Source organism: Mus caroli, chromosome 15 (assembly GCF_900094665.2).
Source record: "Mus caroli chromosome 15, CAROLI_EIJ_v1.1, whole genome shotgun sequence".
Taxonomy (NCBI): domain Eukaryota; kingdom Metazoa; phylum Chordata; class Mammalia; order Rodentia; family Muridae; genus Mus; species Mus caroli.
The window spans coordinates 60,521,291-60,546,639 of record NC_034584.1 but is presented as its reverse complement, the minus strand read 5'-3'; the positions used below and the strand labels follow the sequence as shown (position 1 = coordinate 60,546,639).

The following is a 25,349-nucleotide window of genomic DNA, read 5'->3' as shown; positions in this document are numbered from 1 at the left end:
GGAGGGGAGGGGAGGGGAGGGGAGGGGAGGAGAAAACAGAAGGATTGAGGACAGGGAAATAAGTGAGCAGGTAAATGAATGGAATAAGCAAGTGATATAGGAAAAGATAAAGAGAAAGAGGAGAATTAAAGAGGAGAATTAAAGAGGAGAATTAAAGGAGGGATAGAGAGAGAAAGGAAAGTTCTTCATTAATAAACCTACTGTAGTATGAGGTAGAGCTCCAGACAGAAACAGGGTAGACAGAGACAGTTGTGTTCTAGTAAGGCCTAGAGCACAATCATGACTGGAGTTATTCCCAGCAACTGTAATCAAGGCTCTTAAGAATTTGCCTAGGACTGTGGCTGCTAATGTGGCCAAGATTTCTTCTGCTTCATGGGAAGCAGCTGTATGTCATGGGCTGGACATATGCTAGGGAAGGAGCAAGAGTGTAAACATCACCTCAGCTGGGCAGCAACCATGCTTCCCGCTGCTGGCTGCCTAGTGCTGCCTGCTCAGGCTGTCTGCATGCATAAACTCAGGAAGCATGCCAGATGGGTAGTGCTCCCTTGCAGACATAGTGAACCCTTACAGACATAGTGGATTTGTCCCAAATGCCACATGTTTACTCATGTGACTACCTTGACCAGTGAGAATACTCTGGGTTTTGCAGGAGCAGATGAATATCCACTTCCTGAAGTAACAGAGAGTAATCTAATTTGTTTCTTAAAACACAACCTTAATTTCTGATTGGAACTCCCACTTAGATTAGCTACACTGTTGACTGAATATCTTGTTAAAACTTTAGCCAGCTCAACTCTATAATATCAATGTCCAGATAGAAGATAAGACCAAGGGCCTACAAAGGCAGTTGAATATATTTAATAACAGCACATAGTTATGAAGCCCATTATATTTTTCATATGACCCTTTCTAGAGAAAATGTGCAATTTTGCTCCAGAATGACAGGTATAGCCAACACCTCAGTAGCCATTCACTTCCCCAGTGTGTTTAGAAGGGCAGGGCTTCTGCATGTTTCTGGCTCATGTTTCCTGGATCTTAGCTCTTTATGGGTTTCCTTGGTGATAGATTTATATGCATCTCTCACTTTGGCTGTGTCATAAATGCTTGTCATACACTGTGAGCGATCTGTGAATAATTTGCTTATATGCAGTGTTTGGGATAGATCCCAGGGCCTTGTGCATGCTAGATAAGCATCCTACTACTAAGCTACAGCTCTAATCCTGGATTATTTTAAACTCAAGTGAGCTGAAGCTAGTTCCCTCTAGCATTTATGATCTACTTCTTAGACAGGATGAGTCTGAGACAGAGGCTGGAAGTGGGAGACAAATCTAACCCTAGATTCCCCCCTTCTGCCATCACTAGCTGTGTGAAGTCAGAGAAGTCACCAACTTCTCTGTACCACAGAGTGTTGATCTCCAGAGGAGAAGATACCAGTTCTGTAGGCAAAATAAGGTATGAAGCAAGAGCTTTCGTAACCACACAGCATTAATAAAATACAACGCATTTAATTATCTTATGAAATTCAAAGAATGTATGTGATCAAAGAATAAAAGTGATACAGAAATGGAAATTTATCCAACTGCCCTTAATTCACCCAGGAGAATGCTACCTAGCTAGCAACCTTTGGCCATGTACCCCCTAAGAGTTTCAAAGCCACTGTCCTCCAAACCACCAAGAAAATATCCTTCCCTGGCATCTCCAGCCCCAAGATATGGCTGCAGAGGTTCAGTCTGACACTCACCAGACTTCCGGTAGATGTAGGTAGTCTCTTCATGGAGCAGAAGCCAGCATGTGTGGCTCCGTAGACTGTGTATGCAGTTCTGTATATCAGGGTAGAACACACACCTCACAACCCCAGGCTTGATCTGCAGGGTAGTGACAAGGCAGTCCTGGTGACGGGAACATTCTAGAGAAGACACAGAGAAAGAGAGTCTTAGACTCAGAGCCATCAACTCTCTCATGCAACCATGTATTGCTACTTTCAAGCATGCACCCATCTATCCATGTACCCAAACATCCATCCTATTAATTCATCCACAAAGTCATCCACCATCCACCCATGCTATCCCACTATCCATCCATCAACTTGTATGTCTATCCTTCCACTATCTACCTACTCTTCCATCCATTATAGAAGATATCATTCATAAATTCTGTACCCTGGGCCAGGGCTGAGAATAAAACAGTGGTTGTAGAAACCAAACCCTCCATCAAGATATTTTACACAAAATCACCAGTTTTTGTTTGTTCACACATCTCATAAATGAGTTCTTCTCATCCACTTTTTAAAAGAAAGTTCCACAGCTTCCCATGGGCTTCATATTTAACATAACTCTCTATGTTCCATTTCCTGGCACCTTCTGCAGATCTGTCACCTATGGCCTCCTCTCATGCTTCCTTAGCCTGTGATGCGCTCATCAGGGTCTGTCTTGAACTATGTCTTTTCTTATACAGCCATATGCTTTTCAACACAGTTTAACCTACTTTGTAACATTCAGTACTGAGAATGGCTCTGGAAATGGGGCAGCTTCACTGAACTGACTGAGTTGTATAAGTTGTGCCCTTTATACAAAGCCTAGTTTATGAATGACACTGTTCAGAGCTGTGTAGCATACAACTTGCACATGGCAGTATAGTCTTCATGATAAATATCCAGTCGTATGGAGAAAGTGATACCTTCTCCATTTTTATATGTCAATAGTATTCAGAACTTGATGTTCAGAAGTCAACTGAACTTAGCCACTCTTAGGGAAAATCTTAGTGGAATATTAGAATTGTATGGTCACCTAGTTATTATTTAGATATTGCCAATGACTAGAAACTCTAAAGAAAGTTGCATCTGGGAATAATTGTGCCAATAGATCACTCTTTAAATTGCTTTAAAAGCATTTCTTATAAGTTATTGTTTAACCATAGATCTTGACTGAGTTCCAGGAGCCTGTCCACTTTCTCACAATGAGAGCCCACCTGCTTTCTAAGGGCATCTACCTGAACCCATGTACCTCTCGATTTCTTTCCCTCACAACAACCCCACTTCTTTTCTGCTGATCTTCTGTACTGGATCAAGGCTGGCTGGCTGTTGCAAACTGACTGTAGAGTGCCCAGTGAGGAGTGGAGAGATTCTTATGTCTTCCCTTCTCTGTTAGTAGTTTCCTGTCAGGTATTCCAAGGCCATATTGAATTTCCTGTCTGTCTTTGGTTGCTGCACAGGGCAGTACTTGGCTAATACTCTCTCTCTCTCTCTCTGAGGGATTCCCTTACCCTGTAAGCAGAAGTCTTGAGCCATGGAGAAGTTACTGGTGGCTGCAGTGCTGATGTGGGCAACATCAAAGTGCTTGATGGATGGATCTACAATCACTGAAGACAGAGCCAGGGTTTGCCAAGAGTCCAAAGCAACTGAGAGACAAAACAGGGGACAACCACATATAGTTAGCACCAGGAATATAATGAAGACTGTGGAAGACTACTGCAAGAGGTACCTCAGTGGTCTCTGTGAGATTTCCATTGTGTGACCCTATGTCTTTGTCTTTTCTATTGTGTGACACTATGCCTTTATACCTCTATTCTGTAAGCACTTAAGTTTTACTATTGGGCAAACTCTGGAATTAAGATCATAGGTTGAAAATTAGGCAAGTAACTGATGGCATGTCCTTGTCTATAAATTAAGACAAAAGTAGAGGAGGAAGTGGAGACAAGGCAACAGTGACATAGTGACACAGTGCAGGTCAGAACACCACAAGACAGCCATAGGGATGCAGTGCCAGGCACTCCCAAAGACATTACACCTATCTGTCTTCATGAGCCTATTGCTTATGATATCACCATGATAGGCTACCTAAGTCCCTACAGAAGTGAAGTTCTCATGTCCACTTAGGATTTGGTGTCCAAACTAAGTCATTCTTCACCATTGATCCTCTGTTTAAAGCTTGTATCTGGAAGCTAATGCATGAGGAGAGACTTGGAGTCTTCCCTGTCCTCAAGAAAAGCTGATCTGACTGTTGCTGCTAGAAAGATAGGTTGGGCCATTGTTTGGCTCTCTGCCATGAGCATCTTCTTCTCAGGCCTGAGCTGTCCTGGCCATTCTCCCTGTGGTGCTAACCCATACAGTACTCCATGAATAAACATAGCCAACAGCACTCTATGTTTAAGGATCAGCTCATGCAAGTGTCTATCTCACAGTCTGTTTCTTGGAAGACGGTCATTACATCTGTTTTTAAACATAAAGAACACGAGACTCAGGGATACTGACACACTTGCCAGTGTGTGGAGACTTTTCACAGCTATGAAGCCCATGTCTGACAATGACTGTCTTCTGATACCTCCAAGTTCTGTACATGGCCTATAATACAAGGAACAGGAACAAAAAGCTAGTGGCCAGATAGAAGGCTTGTGTATGGACAGACAGGCCTGTTAGAGCCTGTCTCATTGGCACCAAAACTGTGGGTAAAGATAGGCCATGGGAGAATAATGACATGCCTGAGCAGTGGGGTGAGGCTGTCTCTCTGATGAAAGGCTGTACCTATAAGTCAGTTTCCAGAAATAACATTAAAGAGGTCAGCACTGCCCAATCCTGGTATGGGCTTCGTGTTCATTCAAGGTTGCCGACTCTAGAAAAGCCCAGCCCAGCAGAGATAGCACTGGAGAGTTAATAAAGAGAGTTGCTCCCTCCTTCCCTGTATCTCTCTTTGCTTTCAAGGATCACAGCAGTTTATTGTTCTTATACTCATGAGTATGGACCTTTGGCTAGCAGAGCTCCCTGACAGTCTTGGGTGTTGTTCTGTATGTATATCTACATTATCAGTTTTTAGCTTCCAGTACCACAAGTGTGGCAAGGTCTAGTGGTCTAATGCTTCCTCATAAACATGGTGTAAAGGTGAATGAGTTCATCAAGAAAAACAAGCCAGAAAATGGACAAGTCATATGAGAATAAGGCTTCTGAGGTCACGGTTCCAAGGTCACTTTACTGAGCTCTGTTCCAAGGTATGCGAGTGTCTTTGCTTTGTTAGCACAGGCTGCAAGCTATAAGGAGAGCCTGTAATTTCTATCTCTAACCTGTCTTTAACACCAGTCCTGGTGGGTGAGATGCCACTAAAGTTAGCATGGTAAATAAAGCCATGAGACAGCCTTACCCCCAAGTGCTCTCTGCTACCCCTCTGTAATACAATTCAGCAGACTGAGCACTTTAAATAGCAACAGTGGTTTCTCTCAACAGTGGTTTTTCTCAGTTCTGTGCACTTAAAGCTTGTAATCTAAGTACCAATGAGGCTGGGTTTTTGATCCCTTTTCCTGGTTCATGAATGGCTGATTTCTTGTCATATACTCAAATGGCAGAGCATAGAACAAGCACGTTCTCCCAATCTCTCTGGGAAAAACACTAATGCCATGAGGAGGGATCCATTGCTCAATCCACCCATCCCCCATGCCCTGCCTTTTAACACCATTCTTGAGACAGAGGAGTCAGGACCTGGGCCCTTCTTTGCTCAGCTGTTACCAGTCAGCCTCTTCTGGGCTTTCATTTTCTTAAGCCTGTTCTTCATACTGTTATTTTCACAGACAACTCAAATAGCATCTTTGTGATGTGGTAAGTCTTCAATGTTCTTAGATGGTGGGAAGCTGAAATTTCAGAGACAAGTGATCATGGGTTTCAGAGCCACAGTGGCCAATTATGGCCCGAAGATGGAAACCTTGTCCATATTCCATGTTTAGGCTCTGTCTCTGTAATTAAAGAGTAAATTCCATCCCCAAGTGAGAGCAAACTCCTGTGTTATGCCCCAGGGTCTGAGACCAAGTTCCTGCCAATACTCCTACCTACACTCTTCTAGGCCTATAGGATGTCTCCTGAGTGAGCCTTTGTGGTCAAGAGAGGCCAGCATCTGGGGGCCATAGACTTCCTGTAGTCATTCTAACAACACGGCTTTTGAGGACACAGAGACATGCTGAAGCAGCAAAGCCGAAGATCCTGGTGGCTTTTCAATTTACTATCAGTCGGGAACTCACAACACCATTGTACTATCACGTATTCAAGAACATAAGAGCTCAATAATACATCATTTTCTGAACCTATTATGCTAACCAATCACATGGTGTTTCGAGCTTGGGTGGAGCCTAATCTCCAAACTCAGGAGTCGAGGTCTAGCCTAGGTGACCTCCTTTCCAGGTAATGAGGATGTAGCAGCCATGTGGGGATTGACAGGTGGGGAGGGGTCCTTCTGCATAGTACATGATGCCTGTTGATTCCCCTATATTTATTTATAATTATGATGCCAGAGCCATTTGAGACAAAATACACTCTCCCACAATGTGGTGTGTGTGTGTGTGTGTTGTGTGTTGTGTGTTGTGTGTTGTAAAGTTAAATACTGTGCATCAGTTACTGCCGTGGCAGGTACCTCTTCTTTGTCAAGTATCTTTTGTTGAATTTTGGGTTTATTTCCACACAACTTAAACCAAGGCCATCTTATTTCACATTTTACCATCTGTTTTAGCAGTCTTTGTACATAATTTTGATTCCTAAAAAACGTTCTTAGTTATTTACTCTGGAATAAATTTGAAGACCCCCTGTCACGTTTCAGGAGTACTCCTTCAGTGATCATGGGTAATGATCTTAAAATTCTGTATTTATTTCCTAGTTTGAATGTTATGAAGATTAATGCATGATGCTGTTAAAAGTAAAATGTGGTTTTCCTTCTATTTTTAAAGTGGCCACTGTTGGCATAAAGCAAAGATGTCCTAACGTTCCTTTCTATCTCACCACAGGCCAGAATTTAGTGAAGCCAAGTGATAACAGGTTGAAATGGTGAGCTGAAATCAATCCTTCCTCTTAAAGGATGGTTTTCCCAGCTACCTTAGTCCCAGTGATGGACAGCTTACCAGCCCAAGCCTCCTTCCATTCCAAACAGACAGTACACTATAGCAAAGTTGTAGCCAGGGCAAATAGATCCAGTAATTCCCAGATGAGGCCTCCCTCTTACCTTTATTTATCAACTCCTATGTCCAATCTACCTTCTAGCCTGCCTGGAGAATGTCCCTCATAGACTTAAGGTGAACCCTCTTGCTGCCAGTCTTGACTATCTGTGGTCATTCTTACACTGTAACCTTTGACTTATAGTTATAAATATAACTATAGCACTCCATGCCAGATATCCTCCATAAAGAAGCCTGTAGCTGGCAAGGAGGGTCCCCTGAGGTTTGCAGATGCATGACTCTCTCCCAAGTCTATGATCTGGGTCTAGGTTTGCAAATTCATGAGTCTCTCCTAAGCCTATGATCTCGGTCTAGGCATCCATACTTGCCTGTTCTACATAAGTCTCAAACAGGAACAAAGGGAAGCTAACAGAATTTCTTTAATTTAAACCAATCCTTCTTATAATATGAGGGACTGAGGACTGGAAAGAACATGGGATATGTAAATGTTATAAAGGTTCCAATCCAAGAGGTAGAGCTTGGCAGAGCTGGCATAGGATTGTGCTCTTTTGGCTCTGCCTCATTATAATCTGGAGCCTCCTCCATGAGCTGGTGACAAACAGAGCAGGTCCCACCTCAACCTAGCAGCATCAGCTTGACAGCAACACTATCCAAACTCAGGATTCAAGCATGCCACTGCCACATGAAGACAGATTTTCCCAAGGCCAAACAGCATTTAGGTGGAAAATATTTGCATCTAGGATATTTCATAGCAGTTTGTCCCTCTAAAGACCATAGAACCTTTCAAGCAATGGACAGAGCAGAAAGCAGGGACTAGTAGAGAGGACAGAGCAAGCTGGGTCTCCCTGGGCTTCCCCAGGCACAGGTAGGTGAGGCACTTGCATGCCTCCCTCAAGTCTCCTTTGACTGTACCTTGGCAATTACAGCCATATATGTTGATGAATCATGTGACATTAGGACATGTGTATAATGTCGAAGAAAGAGGTTCTGCAGAGCTACTGTACAATGTGGTGAGCTTCAAATTGCTAAGAATAAGAATTTCTTCTTGAGCCGGGCATGGTGGCGCATGCCTTTAATCCCAGCACTTGGGAGGCAGAGGCAGGCGGAATTTTGAGTTCAAGGCCAGCCTGGTCTACAAAGTGAGTTCCAGGACAGCCAGGACTATAAAGAGAAACTCTGTCTCAAAAANAGGCCAGCCTGGTCTACAAAGTGAGTTCCAGGACAGCCAGGACTATAAAAAAAAACTCTGTCTCAAAAAAAAAAAAAAAAAAAAAAAAAAAAGAATTTCTTCTTATCATCCTCATCATTCTCTGTACTATGATTTATTGAGAATGGTTCTTACTCTATAGTCTAGACTGACCTAGAAATCCTTGCTCTTTCTTCCTCTGTCTCTCAGGTGCTTGCATTACATGCATGTGCACCATGCCTGGCATAACAGAATAAATTTCAAACATTCTCCTCAAAATCTATTATAAGAGAATGAAGTCATGAATATGCTAATTGTGTTGATTTACTCATTCCTCTTGTCTTTTCTTCCTAATGTTGACTATGCTTTTAAAAAGCTAGACTAGAATACATTTGAAGATGTTCCTTATGTACAGACAGAAGACCATTTTAAACTACCCTAGTTTCCTCATTTCAGGTCAACTCCAAGAAAAAATGGGAGATCACAGAGCTTAGAGCATTTTCAAGCATTAAAATTCTTCCAAATAAAGGTCCTAGTACTGCAGTGCTGTGTCAACACAGCAAAGGCCCTGGCCAGTCTGACTTTTGTCCTAACCCTTACCTTTCTCATGTGAAAGAGCAGCATTGAGTATGCTGGGTGCTCTTCCCAGAAATCACAGGACATTTTTTTTCAATTAAGAGGTCACAAATGCAGAATAGTAGGGTAGCATGTGTGCACCTGAGGTGCTCAGGGTGTGCAGGGGGCCTCATTATTACTCTTGCAATAAGAGCTAGGAGTCCTTTGGCTCCTCAACCTTTCTGAGTTCTCATTCCAACTGTAGAGGAGCTGTAAGGGAGGCTGGGGTGTGTGCCCTATACCCCTCCTGCTGTGTGAGGCAAATGGCAAAGTCATTTGTAATATGGGACTTTAGTACTGCCATTTCACTTCTGTGACACAGGTGGTCTCACATCCACCTCACCCTCCCTCCCTGAAGTCAGATCCACAGGTAAGTACCACTACACCAGCTTAGCAGTCAACCCAAGGCTTCCTGGCAGCCAAAGCCAAGGCCCCATTCTCTATTCTTCATGGAGCAGAACAGATAATGCTGCCTTTGAAGCACTGATGAACCCCAGTGGCCTCTTCAGGGAAGGAAGAATTCAGTGTCAAACATTTTTGTCCTGTCACACAGTGACAGAAGCCACTGCTCAGTGTCTTATTGGTTCTTATATGTGACCTTATGCTATTGAGAATCATGTCACAGGTTTATTATGTGGTTTTCCCACTTAATATCATTTGTGAAAAACCAGATGTTCCTCTAAAAAGCAAGAGGGGAAGAAGGCACCTTCTTATTGTGTGGTCACTGAGAGGTACACCTGAAACCATTGAGATCGTCTTTAGTGTGTCTCCACAGAAACATGCCTTCCATTTGCTGCAGGTGCTCCTGGTGTGAGGATGATTCTTTACCATTGATAACAGAAGAAACTTCCCAGCCATTAGCACTTCCATTAACTCCCCAGATACGTAGTTTTGAATGTTAAGTGCCCAACTGTCAGTCTTCCTACAGGTACACTCCACTCCTCTCCATTTCTATGGTCACTGCCCCATTAAACTGACACTATACACTTTTTGTAAGATATATTTTTTCCACTGGAAAAATCACCATCTTAATTCATGATGGCTTTACTTGGGGTCTGGGTTTCAGGTTTCACTTCCATTTTAATCCGAGGTGGTCCATAATTGAAATGTCAACATTGAACAGAAATAAACACAACTGAGACAGGAAGATAAGAGATAAGAACTCTACAGGGAGCTAGACTTAAGAGTTAACCTCTGTTAACCTGCTCCAGAAATGCAATCAAAGGAAATCCCGTCTACCTCCGGGATAAGCCAGATGGTATGTGCTCATAGTTCAGTCATTAACCCATTAGACCCCCAGTTTCCTCATTTGAAAATGAACCATGTTACCATCTATCTTCCTAGTGGTGATCAAGTGATTTGTAAATACTTGGTATTTCTTTTTCTTCCAGAACAGAAAATACATAAGGATGAGACTCTTAAATGTGCAAGGTACACCACACACACACACACACACACACACACACACACACACACACATCTGAATCAGACAAAAACAATGGCAAGCTAAAACACTGAAGGCAGAATCAGCCCCTGTCTGTGATCCATATTGAAGTACTAATCCCAAACTCTGCATGCTGATGGGGGACTCTTGGCCCACATGGCTTTTGAATCTGTCTCATTGAAGGCACATTTAAAACTACTGTGACATCAACTCTGCCTTGGAAACATCTCAGATCTGTGGACTACGTAGAGCAAGACACTCAGTACTGTATTACTTTCATTGTTTTCTCTTGTGCGTGTGTTAAGTCTCAATAACACAAACAGAACAAGCATTATACACCTCACTATGGTTTGATTTGTACATCCGTAGCTAGATTTGACATCTATTCATCCAACCACTGTTTTTCTACAAATTTTCTATTTTTGATATGATAATATTTAAGAATGATGAGTATGTAATATGAAGAAAAATACTTTAATTCACAGCCAAAAGCTAGGAGCAAGTATTTAAGAACAATTAGGCAATGTGAGCCAAATCTTAAAATATCACTTCTTTTTTCTGGTGTAAATTCCTCTTTGGAGAATCAGCTCTGTAAACAGTTTGGCCTTCAGAAGGAGCTCTGAGTGCTCATTCATCCCAGTGTTTTTATGAGGATGAAGATTCATAAAAACCAAATATGCCAAACCAGAGAGACATTAGCAAACTTGGGGATAATAGGACAACCACCACTGTCAACACAATACTTTCTTCAACTATTTGTCCACCACTAACTGTGACTGTCACAAAAGCTGGCACATGAGAGCAAAGAGTAAGCAGATGACCACACAGAGACTTGCATGACGATGTGTGCTTTAAAGAGCTAAGCAGCAGTGTGGAAATATGCACACACCACAATGTTTATGCAACGAGGATTTGCAACATTATGGTAGAGAAAATAGCAGTATGTCAAGACACACAGAGCAGCATAAAACTAGAATATGCCAGGCAATGTGTCGGCTAGCTCTTGCTTTGCAGGGGGTGGGGTGGGGCTGGGGACGAGAGTGATTCTAAAATGGACAAACTGAGTAGCAAGGGGATCTGTATGTAACTTAAAAATGCAGAGACAAGAGTAACAAGAATTCAAAGTGGTGACCTCCAGCATGAAAAAGGCAAGTAGAACAGAGGTGACATAGGGGTGTGTGTGTGTGTGTGTGTGACCACAAATCTTTGGGACACTTTGACTATCCCAACAATGTTTATATACTACCCTGACACAATTCAGAATAAATTTTGGTTTAGTCATGAATCTTCAGTGAGGATTTGGGTGTCATCAGTTCGAGGTTACACCCTTATAACCTATGACATACCAATAATGACACCTGCCTCATAGTACTTCAGGGAACTGACACATGGTCAAGTGTTTATCAGACACCCAAAAGAGGATGCTGAGAAAAAAAATTCTTTGTGATTTTCAGCAAGATGTTTTGATCATGGGAAGCAGACTGGTGACACAGGTTAACATTTTTAGAATTCAGCCATAGCCTTAGTGTCAAATAACCCCTTCCTAGCACCTCAGATAGGAACATAATGATAGGTATCTCAAACTTCACAGGCATTGTGCCATAGGGCAGGGATTAATGGAATGTGTCCTCTTAGCTGAGTGGCACCTGGGACCTACTATATGCTTCTCCTTTCCTGACAGGGAGAACTAGAAGAAAGAGCAGTGCAGAGGCTTACCCCATATTGGCAAGACTATTTCACCTCACCCTAGAGCACGGAGCATCCCCAGCCCTCACACTCTTGCTTTCCCTGCTACCTTGCAACCAGCTGAAACATGTTGCAGCAGAACATAAGAAGGGTCTGCCTCAGTCTTGGTTGAATTCCTGGGTGTGGGACCATAGCTTCAGTATCTAGTGTACTCTCTGAACAGTAGCTCTAAGCTACAGCTGGCTTGTCCCAATAGACAAACAATTGCCTTTTGACTTTGAGACCACAACACCACCCTCCTGGCCTTGCCTGTGATTGTAGAGTCTAGAGAATATTTGGAAGAGTTATGCAAACTTAAGACAGGACAAGGAGAACATCAGGCTTAAAAGCCACCTGATCTTGTGAGCTGTTATGTGTGCACTCCTGTCATTTATATCTATGGAAAGGGCACGTTGCTGATGTCTAGCATACCTGCAAGTGTGTTTCATCCACAGCATCTGGAATTTATAAATGTAACAGTCTCATGCCTTAAAAGCTAAGTCATTGCACAAAGGAAAAGGAAAAAATAGGAAGTGGAGAGAGATGGTATTTCTCCCAAGAATGATCAGGTAGACAATGAACTTACCCTTCTCTTCAGCGAGGGATTGCAGGGCAGCAGAAGGGCAGAAGCTGGGAGTGTCACTCCATACAGCTGGAAAGAAGAAAAGGCAGTATTTTAGCTACAGAGACAACAGCAGAGGTGCAGAGCAGTGGTGGAGACTAGAGGTCTGTGCAAGTCAGTATGAGCCGGGGTGGAGCTCCATGACGACTTCTTCTCTTATGACCCTGGACTGGGAAGCCTCTGTCCAAAACCATGCTTGAGTTAGCACCACACAGGGTAAAGAGGTTTCAGTATACTTCAATACTGCCTGACAGCTTCCATCCAGGAGTAGCTTGCATTGTTCATTCATATGTCATTAGTCATACCACAAAAGCCTGCTGCTGTAACCACAGAATCTGACTCAGTTTCCACATCTGTATTATGGAGATGACACTACCTATCACCAAGTCACTGAGGAACTATAAGAGGTGACCTAATATATAATGTGTGTCACAGAAACAGAACACAAAAGATCAATAAACGGCAATGATAAATAGCAAGTTACACGAGTGGGGATATCTGGACCTTGGGAAAAGACAGACTTGGCTTTGAACATGATATATCACGAGGAAGAAGTGCACAAGGACAGGTCATCTGGTTTTGGTGCCTGGCCTTGGTATTTGTATAGTGAAGATGATATAAGAACTCAGTGAGGAACTGCATATCCTGTAGATGCCACAGAAATGCTCTAGCCTCTTCCCTTCCTCTCCCTTCACTGAACACATCCAAATCTTCAAAGCCTCCTTATTATTCCTCCTTCCAATGACTTAAAGAAGACCAAGCCCAGAACTCCTTTCCCTCATAGGGGCTGGCATTTGCAGCTTAGGAAATACAGTGAGCAATCAACAAATTCAGGCATTATCCACTCAGAGGATTCCCCCCTCATAATGGCACATTCATGTCATTGTCTCTTGTTCCTCAGATCAGAGTGTGTTTCTATGCTGGTTGCAAAAGTTCTGCATGGCTCCCCCATATTTCCATCTCCTATCTTACTCCCTTTTGACTGGTGTGCAAAACACCATGCTATGACTTGAATGCTTCCTTCAAAACTCTTGTGGAAGTTCATTTGCCTCTATGGCCGTCCATAGGTGGAAGTTTTAAATGGTGGTCAGGGCTGTGGGCTCCCACCTTCATGACTAGATAAATAGCGTGCTGAGGATGAGGGTTTGTGGAGGTCTGTGTAGCCTCTAGATCTGATCCTGGGAAGAGTCCTGTTTGAAAAGCTGCCATCTCCACTGTGTTGCTTTTCCTCTCACCTTGTTCCTTACCATGCATTGCCTCTACCCTGTTACAATTGGAGAAGGCCCTCTCCAGATGCCAGCATGTTGGCATTAATTGGCTTGTCTACTGCCAAAACTGTGAGAGATATTTCCTTATAAGTCACCCTACAACAATATGAACTAACCAGTACCCCCCGGAACTCGTGTCTCTAGCTGCATATGTATCAGAAGATGGCCTAGTCAGCCAACATTGAAAGAGAGGCCCCTTGGTCTTGCAAACTTTATATGCCTCAGTACAGGGGAATGCCAGGGCCAAGAAGTGAGTGTGGGTGGGTAGAGGAGTGGGGGGGGGGAACGGGGGACTTTTGGGATAGCATTTGAAATGTAAACAAAGAAAATACCTAATTAAAAAAAATAAATTAACTCATCCATAAAAATTAAAATAAATTATAACAAAAGTAAAAAAATAAATAAATAAGTCACCCTGCTGTGTGGTAACCACATAAACTGAACTAAGAGCCCGGCCTCTCAAGGCTCCAGAGCTTCAGCCACAGTCTCTTCCCTCCCTTTATTTCACTTTCATGGAGGCACCTCTAGCTATCATTTACAGACATCAACTGCCAAATTTCAGTTGACATTAAATCTGCTTCAGGGGTTGGTAACAACAAGTAATACTGTGCTGAGACCCATCTTCCAAGGGTCCAACTTCAGGGGCCTGAGAGTTGATATTCCCAATAGGTTTCCTGATACCGACATCTGAGCTGAGGTTACACACCCCCATACTGAAAACATCACACAGAATGTCCATAATTGCTAACAACTTCCCCCCCTACACTCCTTTGTAGCAGGCCTGTATCTGAACTCCAGTCACACCCTGTTTTGTTATCCCTTCCCAGAATAGGGAACCCAAGAGTAGAGTCATTAGGGAACAGTCTGGCCATCTGCTGAGGGTGTTTATCTAAATGTGTACTTCCTGTTATCTGGGTACACTGTTCAAGAAATCTATGTTGAAATCCACAGAGAGCTCTGTTTGTATTGTGTGTGGTTCTATTGAAAATCTAGGGACAACTGAAACATGAACTGAGGACAGGTGACTCAGACAAAGCTCCCAGCACCCATTTGTATACACTGCTTCGTAGATCTTCCTGCGGCTGTAATCTAGTGGCATGAAACACACCATGGTCAGTCTGAGGATTGACCTCAGGTGATATAGCAAGCATTTATGACACTGGCATGTAGTAAGATCAGGACCTCATTCTATTTTCTGGGACAGAGCTCCTCAGCTGCTGGGTTTGCAAAGGTCCACAGTTAGTGAGCACATAGCCAAGATAGGCATAGGAACCCTCTACTCCACTTTCCACATTGTCTTCCAAATGGCTATTGAATTGTAAGGATTTGGTTTTTGTTTGCTTGCCTTGGTAGAGATGGAACCCAAGGCTTACATATGCCAGAAAAGCACTCTACTTCTGAGCTACACCCTAGCCCAGCCCCAGTTGAATCTATCCTAGTAAACTATGAATAGTAGCTAATGGTTTCTCTGTATTCCTTGAGTTATTCTGGCAAGCTATTGGACAACCCAAGGAGAAATGGAAATTCTTAACTTACAGTCAGTTGCCTGGAAGGACAGAAGGCCATGAGCTCACAGTTAGCAGGTAGTGGCGAAGCTTGTAAGATTCTACCCTTTGCACAGGTTCTTAGTTCTGACTTAAACTTCAGGTTTTTCGCATCAGAACTGAAAGAATCAGTAAACACCCAACTTATGTCTAGAGAACTGGGATCTTGGTTACAGATGGGACTACACATTTTGTGTCAGAAGTGCTGGAGAAAAAAAGCTCCAATCTCATCTTGTCTGGGCATAAGAAATAGAATAAGCCTTACCTCACTGGCTTGTGAGTAGAAAGAAGGCACCATGGTGAGGGAATGCTGGCTGCTAGCCAATGATAGGAACACGTAGTGCTTGGTAAGTGTAAGAGTGTTGGTATGAGGGGAAGGAGGAGGGAGGATATACTAACTACTCTCTGAATGTGGTACCTTCTGTGTGGATCTCAAGCAAACTAGAAGAAATTGACAATCCCTTACTAATGTCTCTTTTGTGTCTGTAACTTCAACAGGTTTTGAGGGACCTTGCCTAGAAGATAAAAGGACCCAGAGCTGTGATTTTCATTTCAAGAAGACACATTTGACTTAGTGAACAAAGCCAAGTGAGGCCTCATGGAAGCCCATGTGGTGCACATACGAATGTGGTGGGGGAGGCAATCTTCTTTAAGATGCAGGGGCTATCAGGGCCTGTTCCTACCTATGCAGGAAGGCCTGAGTTTATGATATATGGACCTAAGTAACCCCTGTGTCCTGTACACATACACCTGGTCTTCTAGACACCAAGATTTCTTTTCTAGGTACTGCTGATGGGGAGGACTACAAACAACTCATTTCCATTCATAAAGTTGGCCAGGGCTTCTGTATTTCTGTGCTAAGAAACACCAGACATTGCATGAAATTGAGGACAGCAGCATCAGCAAGCCCATTACCACAGGATCTGTGGGAATCTGCTTTGATGCTTCTGTGTTTCCAGTATTTTTTTTTCATGGATATGGGAGAACTCAGCTTTGTTTCATCCTCTGTGAGAACAGTGAGGATAAAGAAGTGAGGATGTAATGGCTGGTGTGCAGCCCTCTTTGCTGAAGCTGTGAGGTATGGAGAAGACTCTCAACTCTCTGATCTTCTGCCTTCTACCTTTTTATCTATCTCAGGCTCACTTTTTGCTGAAGTCTCTTTGGCATGATCCCTGTGAAAGAGCAATTCTTCCTTCCCTTTTATAGTCTGCTACCTCTCCACCCAGAGGACTGGACTTGGCAACACCAGTGACATTGCTGTGATTTAATTCTCTGGTCAGGGAATGTATGTCTTCCATGGGGGACAGGAAAGGAGTTTTTTCCACAGAGACTGTCCTGATACCATATGCACACCCAGAATCGTGTCTGCAGACAGCCAGTGTTTAGGAAGAGCTATTTTTCTTTGTGATTATAGCAGGTCCAGTCCCCTACAGCTTTTACCTATCAGAGTTCCTCAGTGAACGTATGTCTCTTGTTCAAGAACTGACTAAGGGAAGGCAGTTAGGAGAGACCCACCCTTCAAGGTCAAGGCTCAGAGTTGCCCATGTGTGTGGCACCTTCCCTAGCCTTGTACAGATTAGTTAATATAATGACAAAGACTAGAAAAGCGTGGCATTTCTTTCTTTTTTGTCAATACTTCTGGCAATCAGACTTCCTGTAGGCTGTTCCTGCTATGTTGTAGTTATTCACACATGCTCACTCTGGCCTCTCTAGGATATGCCTATGAAAAACAGCAACATTCTGTTCTTCTCCCGTTCCTCAATGACCAGCATTGCAAACACCCAGTGAACTTCAGAAGGGTGCAGCCCAAAGGTGAGAATCCCAGCAACAAGTGTTTATCTCCTCAGCACCTGTTGCTTGCTTTAAGACTGAGAGTTCCTGGAGGTCAGGAAAGCAGGATCATTCTCACTCTGCCATGTGACATAGCAACTTAAGAGGTAAAATTAACTAGGTCCCAGGTCTATCACCCATTTTCTATGCACCCTTGAGCCTCCTGCCTCTCTTGCTTCTACTGACAGGGGAATGAGGATTTAATGAGATGGTGCTTCCTAAGTGCTGGCCTCCAGCATGAAAGCCTCATGAACAGGCTGTCACACCACAGGGTTCTTTACATGGCAGTACTTACTGTTGAGTGACAGTACTGATAAGACTTTTCATTGTCTGCCATGTGGCTTCTGGTCAGGACTCCTGAGTCCCTACCCTGAGGCACAGAATATGTGTTGGAAGACACTAGCACTCCAGGCTGTCAGATGAAAAGGACCCGAGCAGCTGGAACCTGTTGGAACCAGGAGTACCTTGGGTTCTTATCCTTGCCAGCCTGTCAGAATGTTGAAATAGCTTGGCGTGACTTCCATCACATTCTGAACAAATGAATTACTGCTTAAGCTTTTTTCTGTCCAGCTCTTCCATAGTCAAATGAAAATGGAAAGTGGCATTTTCCAGATGCTGGCAGGGTGAAAAGGTGAGAGGATAGATGAGAAGGACCTGAGGTGAGCCTAGCTCTGAAGCAGCTTAAGTCTTGAAGCTGTCCATAGAGTCATATAGAACTAATGTATTAGGCAAGCATGCTCCTCTCCTCCCTTGCCCTCAAGATATCTCTGTATGTCTCTAGCCCTAGAGATTTCTCTGTATGGAAATATAAGTCCAGAGTGGCAGTTTCATTATACAACTCTCTTTTTTTTTCTTCTTAAAACAATTCAAGCTGTTGAAAGAAAATAAAAACCCAACAGAGCAACCTCCAATCATGAAAAATCAAGGGATTAGTCTGGAAATAATCATGTTCATACTAACTGCCACAAAGCTAAAGAACATTTAGGTACATGAGCAAGGCTAAGGGAGCTCTGCCCTAGAAATCCAAACTGGACCCTTGAGTTACAACATGGCTTGGACAAAAAGACCACACCAGGAACAGCTGCTCTGCTATCATGTTAACCTTTTCTAGCTGATAAATCAGTTGCTTGTAAGTTACTCCACTGAGCTCCCATAATGCTAAATGTCAAGGCTCATGTAGACCTAGCATGTTTCTGATACACAACAGGCACAGAAAGAATGTCTGCTTTCTCTCATTGCCCAAACTAGGTAGGGAAATGGTGGTTTGACAGTATGAAGAATATGGAGACCAAAGTTCTACTTCTCTAAGACTTCAGTTACAGCAATAATTACATAACCCTAGTTTCTAGGGAAGTGTCAAGAACGTCCAGTACTCTCCAGATTTGCTCAGAAAATGAATTGAGAAGGAAGTGACCTATGTGTCAGGTTGGAGACACTGATCGATCCTCTGTTCTGCTTCTCGATTACTTCCCGAGACAATACTTTTATCTCTGAGACATCTTCATTAGTTTGCTCCTGAGACACAATCTGATGGCTAGTCTCTTCTAGTTTCCATGCAATCGTCTATACCATAGACACCCAGTATCTAAGTGGATGGGACCAGTGAGCCTCAGTCACTTGTCCTACTGACAGAAGCTAAGGGGTACTATGAGTCTTACAAAGACCAGCCTGTCCTATAGAGGAAAGATTCTGAGTATAGTTTTATCTAAGCACATACAGAAATATCCACTCCTTTCTTCATTGATTTCAGATTGTTCTCCTAAAACAGACCTGGAAATGAGTCTTAGATAATGCAGCCATTTGCCTTCATGACCCATGCAGGCTGTCCTTTCCTGAAATCCTAACTTAAACGCTTAAAAACCTATGCAGGCTGTTCCCTTCCTTCCCTGACAATGCCATATAGAACATCATTCCGGCTGACGGTAAAAATTGGCACAGCGGGGAGACCAAGGGATCAGAGTGGACAACGTTGACTTTGCCGTTTGTCCAGCAACAGGACCTAAGGAGGTTAAGCTTTCTTTCTCCTAATCCTTCTGTATTTTCTGAGGCCTCCACTAATGTTATTGCTTTCTCCCTCCAGCAGTGGGGTATTTCTAGACTATGCTGGGCGATCTGATCCTGAATGAAAGGCTTCTAAAGTATACCATGAGCAGCCCCTCTATAGCAAGTACAAGTAGCAAACTGAAGAAACTGCTATGTACCCTAGCTAACTATACCTGTGAACCTGATATTGTTCCATCTTTCCTGAGATCTAATTGATAATCTTTCCTTTAAGTTAACGAGCAGTCTCCAAGGCAGGTCTTTTCTTCTTAAATGAGATAGAATCCATTTCTACCATTGGTCTCCAGGGAATCCTGAGTAATCTTCTTCCTGATCCTAAGACATCATCCTAATGCAGGCTTGGGATATGGTCAACAGCAGACACCTGTGCCAGCGGCAGGTTACTCACCAGGCTTCTGGTACCACCCAAAGGGATAGGTGTGGACTTCTGTGTCCTCAGAGCCACAATCCAAAATTCGCCAGGTTGCTCCACTCTCCTCACTGCATGTTTGAATCCCCATGCTGTTCAGAGTCAGACAGGTCACCTCTCCTCCTGGAGGGAGAACACAGGAGTCCAGAAAGGTGGGGCAGTGAGAAATATGAACTAAGTGGGAAGAATTCTGTAAGCCATTGCTCAACAGATGCTGGGACTTCTGTACTATATTCCAGGTGGGGACTTGGCCACCCCAACAGCCCCAGATCCACTATTTATAAGCCTATGGGTCCAGAAAAGGAAGTAGCTGCTCCTAACAGAATACCTGTTGATCATGCATAGAAGAGGTGATCTGTATTTGTAAGTATCATTTTACTGGACCTGGTTTACAGGTGAACATGCTAACTAAGGCCTGGTTAGATTATAATTGAATTGTCCAGAATCACACCATTAGTAAGTGACTGAGTGAATGTTCAATATGGATCCTGTGATGTATCTAAAGTTCATCCAACCATGCTGCCTGGACAGCTCTGAAAATACAGTAGAAGACATATAAATAAAGTATCAAAACAAGGAGGAACAGTCCTTGGGATCAGATATACCTGCTGTATATGAAGTGGGCAGATAGACCAGGTCAGCCACAATGTTAATTTCATAATAATGAACCACTTGCTTCCCCAGTCAGTTTCCTTTCTGCATATGAGGCTAACATTCTCCTTGTCATGAGGAGATGCTAAGGTCCATATAGGATCATAAACATGAGTGTTTCTAGACTGAGGTGCATGCCTGGGATTGGGGACTGCCTCCTTCATTAGTCTTACCTTGCAGCTGGGAGACATTTAGAAAACCAAAGCCAGTGCAGCAAGGGTCCCTGTCACAGAGCCGCTCACACTCAAAGAACCTGCAGTGAGAAGGCATAAGTGAAGCTTCCTGTGGGCATCCAGATTCTGCTGTGCAGAAGGAATGGAATCACTCGAACTTAAGGAATCAGATTTCTTCATAAGCACATAAGATGTGGCTAACATTCTAAATTTTCACTCTTTTCTCAGGAACATTATCTTCAGATCCTGTATTAATTTACTCTCTCAGTCAGTCCCTCTCCAGGACCATCCTTGTTCATCCAACTAGTATAGCTGCAAGATCTGGCCTGCAGCTTCATGGCAGAAGGGCTCTAGCACCTCTAGCTATTGTTCTGGTTCCCAGTTCTGAATATTCCCCTACCTTACTCCTATGCCTTGATTTATCAATCACCCCTAACTCCTGAGATCTTGCTTAACCTCTCAGTCCTTTCTGGTATAAAGATCCTACCTCATTAGTGCTCTTCTTTCCTAAATCCAAGTCATATCCCAGTGTTGAACCTTGTGTCTGTTTGGTAATTTTTCCAGTGATTCTCTGCCCAGAAAATGTTAAGTCATCTCCCTGGCTTTCTCTTCCCTAGATCCCTACCCAGTTACCTACCTGCCCACCTATTGCTTCCCCCTTCTTTTAAAAGCCCACTGTTAATCTCCAGCCTGGACTATAGGTTTTTGTAGCTTATCATAAGTTCTGTCCCACCAGTTCCCATCCCAGTACCAAGATCAGCATGGTGATATCCAACAAAACTTATCTGGTTTCTATTCCATCATCTCAGCATGATGACATCTAGCTTCTATACCCTCCCTTAATAAGGTGGAATCCAGCTGGATCTCAAGACAAAGAATCTTGTGCCATCTTTTGAGCTCCATTCTCAGAAATAGCACTTAGTGGCCAGCAACATGATGCAATTCCATAACTCAACAGCACTTCACAGATTAGCAGTTCATGGATCAGTGACTACTAAAATACAAAAGACTCCCTAGGGATTTTCCTTAAAATCTTGATTCATGAGTCTCCTCCCAGAACCTCAAATTTGGGAGGACCAGGGAAAGTCCAGGAATGCAGATAGGCAAGAGCATGCTTGGGGATTCTGAAAAGTGAGGTGGGCAAAGTGTGCTGAGGGGACCTCATTCATCCTCAGTTGTAACAACTAGCAAAAAGCCAATCAAGAAATGCCAGCTTCCAGTAAACAGAGGCTGTAGACGTAATAAGTAAGCAGTCCTATAAGCCACGACTCTGTTAAAAATTGTGCTTGCTTTATAGACGCTGAACACAACACTGAATGGCTCTGAGGACGAAGTTTATGACAATCTTCATCATGTTTATTAACTGACAAGACTGCTCAGGACATCTGCTCCCTCAGCAGACTCCAGGCTCAAAATGTAGTATTTAATGTCATGTGCCTTCATCAAGGCTTTCTGATCTGGTTATCTCCTATTCCCTTAGCTTTGGATTGCGTTGTTGTTATTATTGCTCCACCTTTTTGTGGAACCTAAGGAGTCTTACTAATAAGCTTAGAGGTAGCACTTGGCCACTTACCCATTAGAAATGAGTTTTCCAGACATGGGGATTTTGTCTCTGATGGAAATCCCTGTGAGCTTTCGGAATGGCAGGCGAGTATAAAAGTTCATCACTCTATCATTCAGCACAACTGCACAGAGGGAAAACAAATAAAAATTATTATACTTTTGAAAGTACAGGTATAATTAGTAGACCCCAAACTGAACTTCTAGGAAGATGGCAAATTAAACTCACACATTTGCTCTCCAAATCTTACTAGACGAAGACTCAGGAGATTCCATTTGGTTGGTTAATTTTTGAGATAGGTTGTTGTGTAAGCTAAGCTAGCCTTGAATTTGATATTTAGCCAAGGATATCTTTGATCTTCTGATCTCCCCGCCTCTACCTACTGAGTTCTAGAATTACAGATATGAACCACTACTAGTGCTTGGAATAGGACCCAGGCCTTCATGCTGGGAACTCTTGAAAATGATCTAGCCTATAGGGAATGAGAATCAGAGAGAGATGGAACAGATTATCTCAAAATCTAGGAAGCCTGTGGAGGAATGAACCTTGCTCTCGAGACAAGAAAGCAGCTTCTGCTCCTCTGTATGAAGCAACAAGGATTGTATTTGCCTTTGCACTCCTGCATCTCCAGGGGAAAGGGTAGACTAAGTGTCCTTCCCACAGGGCAAAGATGGAAGATTTATTCTGAGTTTTTCCCTAGACCCAGAAGAGACAGTCTCTTAGAAGCCCTGGATAGTAGATACATAAACCCCACAATGAATTTGAGAGCATGATCTAGGCTTCCCAGAGACCCAATACTCTCCTACCTTGCTAGTGTGTGTACTCAGACCAAGCACTATGAGACTCCTCTGTCAAAGAGCCTAGGAGTATTGATATGGGTAATCCCACCAAAAGTGACTGCACCGGAGTATACTTAAGAGAAACCCATAGTCAAGAAGTTCTCCATCCCATAATCAGCTTCTAAACGCTGACACCATTGCATACACTAGCAAGATTTTGCTGAAAGGACCCANATATAGCTGTCTCTTGTGAGACGATGCCGGGGCCTAGCAAACACAGGAGTGGATGNTCACAGTCAGCTATTGGATGTATCACAGGGCTCCCAATGGAGAAGCTAGAGAAAGTACCCAAGGAGCTAAAGGGATCTGCAACCCTATNGTTGGAACAACATGATGNACTAACNAGTACCCCGGAGCTCTTGTCTCTAGCTGCATATGTATCGAAAGATGGCCTAGTCNGCCATCANTGGAAAGAGAGGCCCATTGGACTTGCAAACTTTATATGCCCCAATATAGGGGAATGCCAGGGCCAANAGAATGGGAATGGGTGGGTAGGGAAGTGGGGGGCGCTATAGGGGACTTTTGGGATAGCATTGGAAATGTAATTGAGGAAAATATGTAATAAAAATATTAAAAATTTAAAAAAAAGAAGTTCTCATAAAATAATTAGAGCTGCTCCACAGCTTTGTGGCCTCTTGACATTTGAGGAGAAACTGGGGGCCTCCAAACATGAGAAGGGCTCTGGCAAAAAAGATAGAAGAACAAACTGCTGGGACAACAGGGTGAAAGGAATGGCATCACCATCATGATGACAAAATGACATAATCGCTGCCCTTGAAGAGAGGAAAGCAACTGTGATGGTGTAAAAGTCACTGTTTCTGTAATTTCTGTACACACAGTAGCATGAAATTCTGGTGCAAGTAAGATGAGACCCCAGAGCAGAGTAGACCACTCTAAAGTGTCAGCCTGATGCCCTTTTTAATGGCGTCACATCTCTGAAGGACCATGGATAATCTTACTATTATCTATCTATCTATCTATCTATCTATCTATCTATCTATCTATCTATCTATCCCTATATATTTATGAATATATAAATAGTACACACACACATATATATATACATATATATATATTAGTTTTTCAAGATTATAATATCATTATATCATATTCCCCTTCCCTTTCCTCCTTCCAATCAGTCCCATGTATCCCTCTTTGCTGTCTTTAAGACATTCATAGTCACATTTTATTTGTGTGTGTGTATAGAGTATTAATTTAAAGGGAAAAGAAGTGAATCGTACCATTTCTGACCACACAGAGTGATGGCCCATTAACCGCCCAGATTATAAAGACCAGAGTTCCTACCTTTCCTCCGGAAGAGGGCCGTTGGTTGGTGGGGCAGAATCTGACTGCAGTTCTTGGCATTAGATTCCATGACATTGTCACAGACCTGAGCTTCTGGGTATAGGAAGCAGGTGAAATACAAAGATGAGCTTTTTGTTATGTCTGCAAGTTGACAGAAAATGGGCTCCTGGGCACACCCTAAAGGCAAGAGGACAGTTGGTGTTTAGTTCATGAAAAGCCTAGGGTAGATAAAATCATCCAGAGACTCTTTCAAGGGAGAGACATACTGCATTAGTTTACTTTTCTACTGCAGAGATAAACACCATAACTACATGTGACCTGAGAATGAAAGGTTCTATTCCACCTTACAGCTAACTGTCTAACCTGAAGGGACTCAAGGTAGCAACCTATAGGTAAGAGCTGATGCAGAGGCTATGTATGAATGCTGCTTACTGGCTTACTCTCCATACCTTATTCTGCCTGTCTTCATATACAACCCAGAATCATCAACTCAGGGATGGCATTGCTCACAGTGGAATAGGTTCTTTCACATCAATCATTATATGGAAAATGTCTCATAAAACCAATCTGATGGAGGAATTTTCTTAAGCTAGCTGACCCTAGCTTTTTTCAAGTTGGCAAAAATACCAGTACACCCATGATAGCCATGAAAGCCTAAACAAAACACTTGGAATCTTTGAAGTGGGGAAATATGATATGGTTGCTTAAGTGTAGGCATAGCCAAAGTAAGATGAGAAGTCAGACACAAACCTAACAACACAGGAGACAACACAGTGGAAACTTAGTGTCTCTATTTATGGCTTCTCAGATGCACTAACAGTCAGAAGAGCAGCGACCAGGGATTTGTACATGAGCACTCTATTCCCTATCTATGTCAGTCTCACCAAAGATACCTATGAGCTCCTTTATGGAAAAGGCCTGGCTGATTCTGGTTGGGTTCTTATCCACACCGTCAAAGGTAAGTCCTAGGACATAATGCATATTTAACATTGGTTGGATGGATGGATGGATGGATGGATGGATGGATGGATGGATGGATAGATGGATGGATGAAAGGTAGGTTCTGGTTGCTGAGCAGAAATGACCTTCAATGTGAGCTTTCTAAAATCTGGGAGTAAGCCCCACTTTTAGGCTAAGAATGAAGTGATCATTTAGTTATAACAATGCATTTAAAATTCTCTACTTGTTGGTGAAA

General features: G+C 43.0%; 1 protein-coding gene across 1 annotated transcript in view; it reads right to left on the bottom strand.

The window, feature by feature from the left end:
* The window catches only part of Tg (thyroglobulin), a 180,146-nt gene that overhangs the window by 90,212 nt on the left and 64,585 nt on the right, over window positions 1-25,349 (bottom strand). Inside the window, exons 31-37 of the mRNA XM_021183215.1 lie at window positions 24,155-24,331; window positions 22,023-22,134; window positions 20,450-20,529; window positions 19,605-19,748; window positions 12,478-12,543; window positions 3,262-3,396; window positions 1,742-1,906 (exon numbers count right to left, since the gene is read on the bottom strand). Coding sequence (XP_021038874.1) covers window positions 1,742-1,906; window positions 3,262-3,396; window positions 12,478-12,543; window positions 19,605-19,748; window positions 20,450-20,529; window positions 22,023-22,134; window positions 24,155-24,331 — 879 coding nt within the window. The remainder of the gene's footprint in view (window positions 1-1,741; window positions 1,907-3,261; window positions 3,397-12,477; window positions 12,544-19,604; window positions 19,749-20,449; window positions 20,530-22,022; window positions 22,135-24,154; window positions 24,332-25,349) is intronic.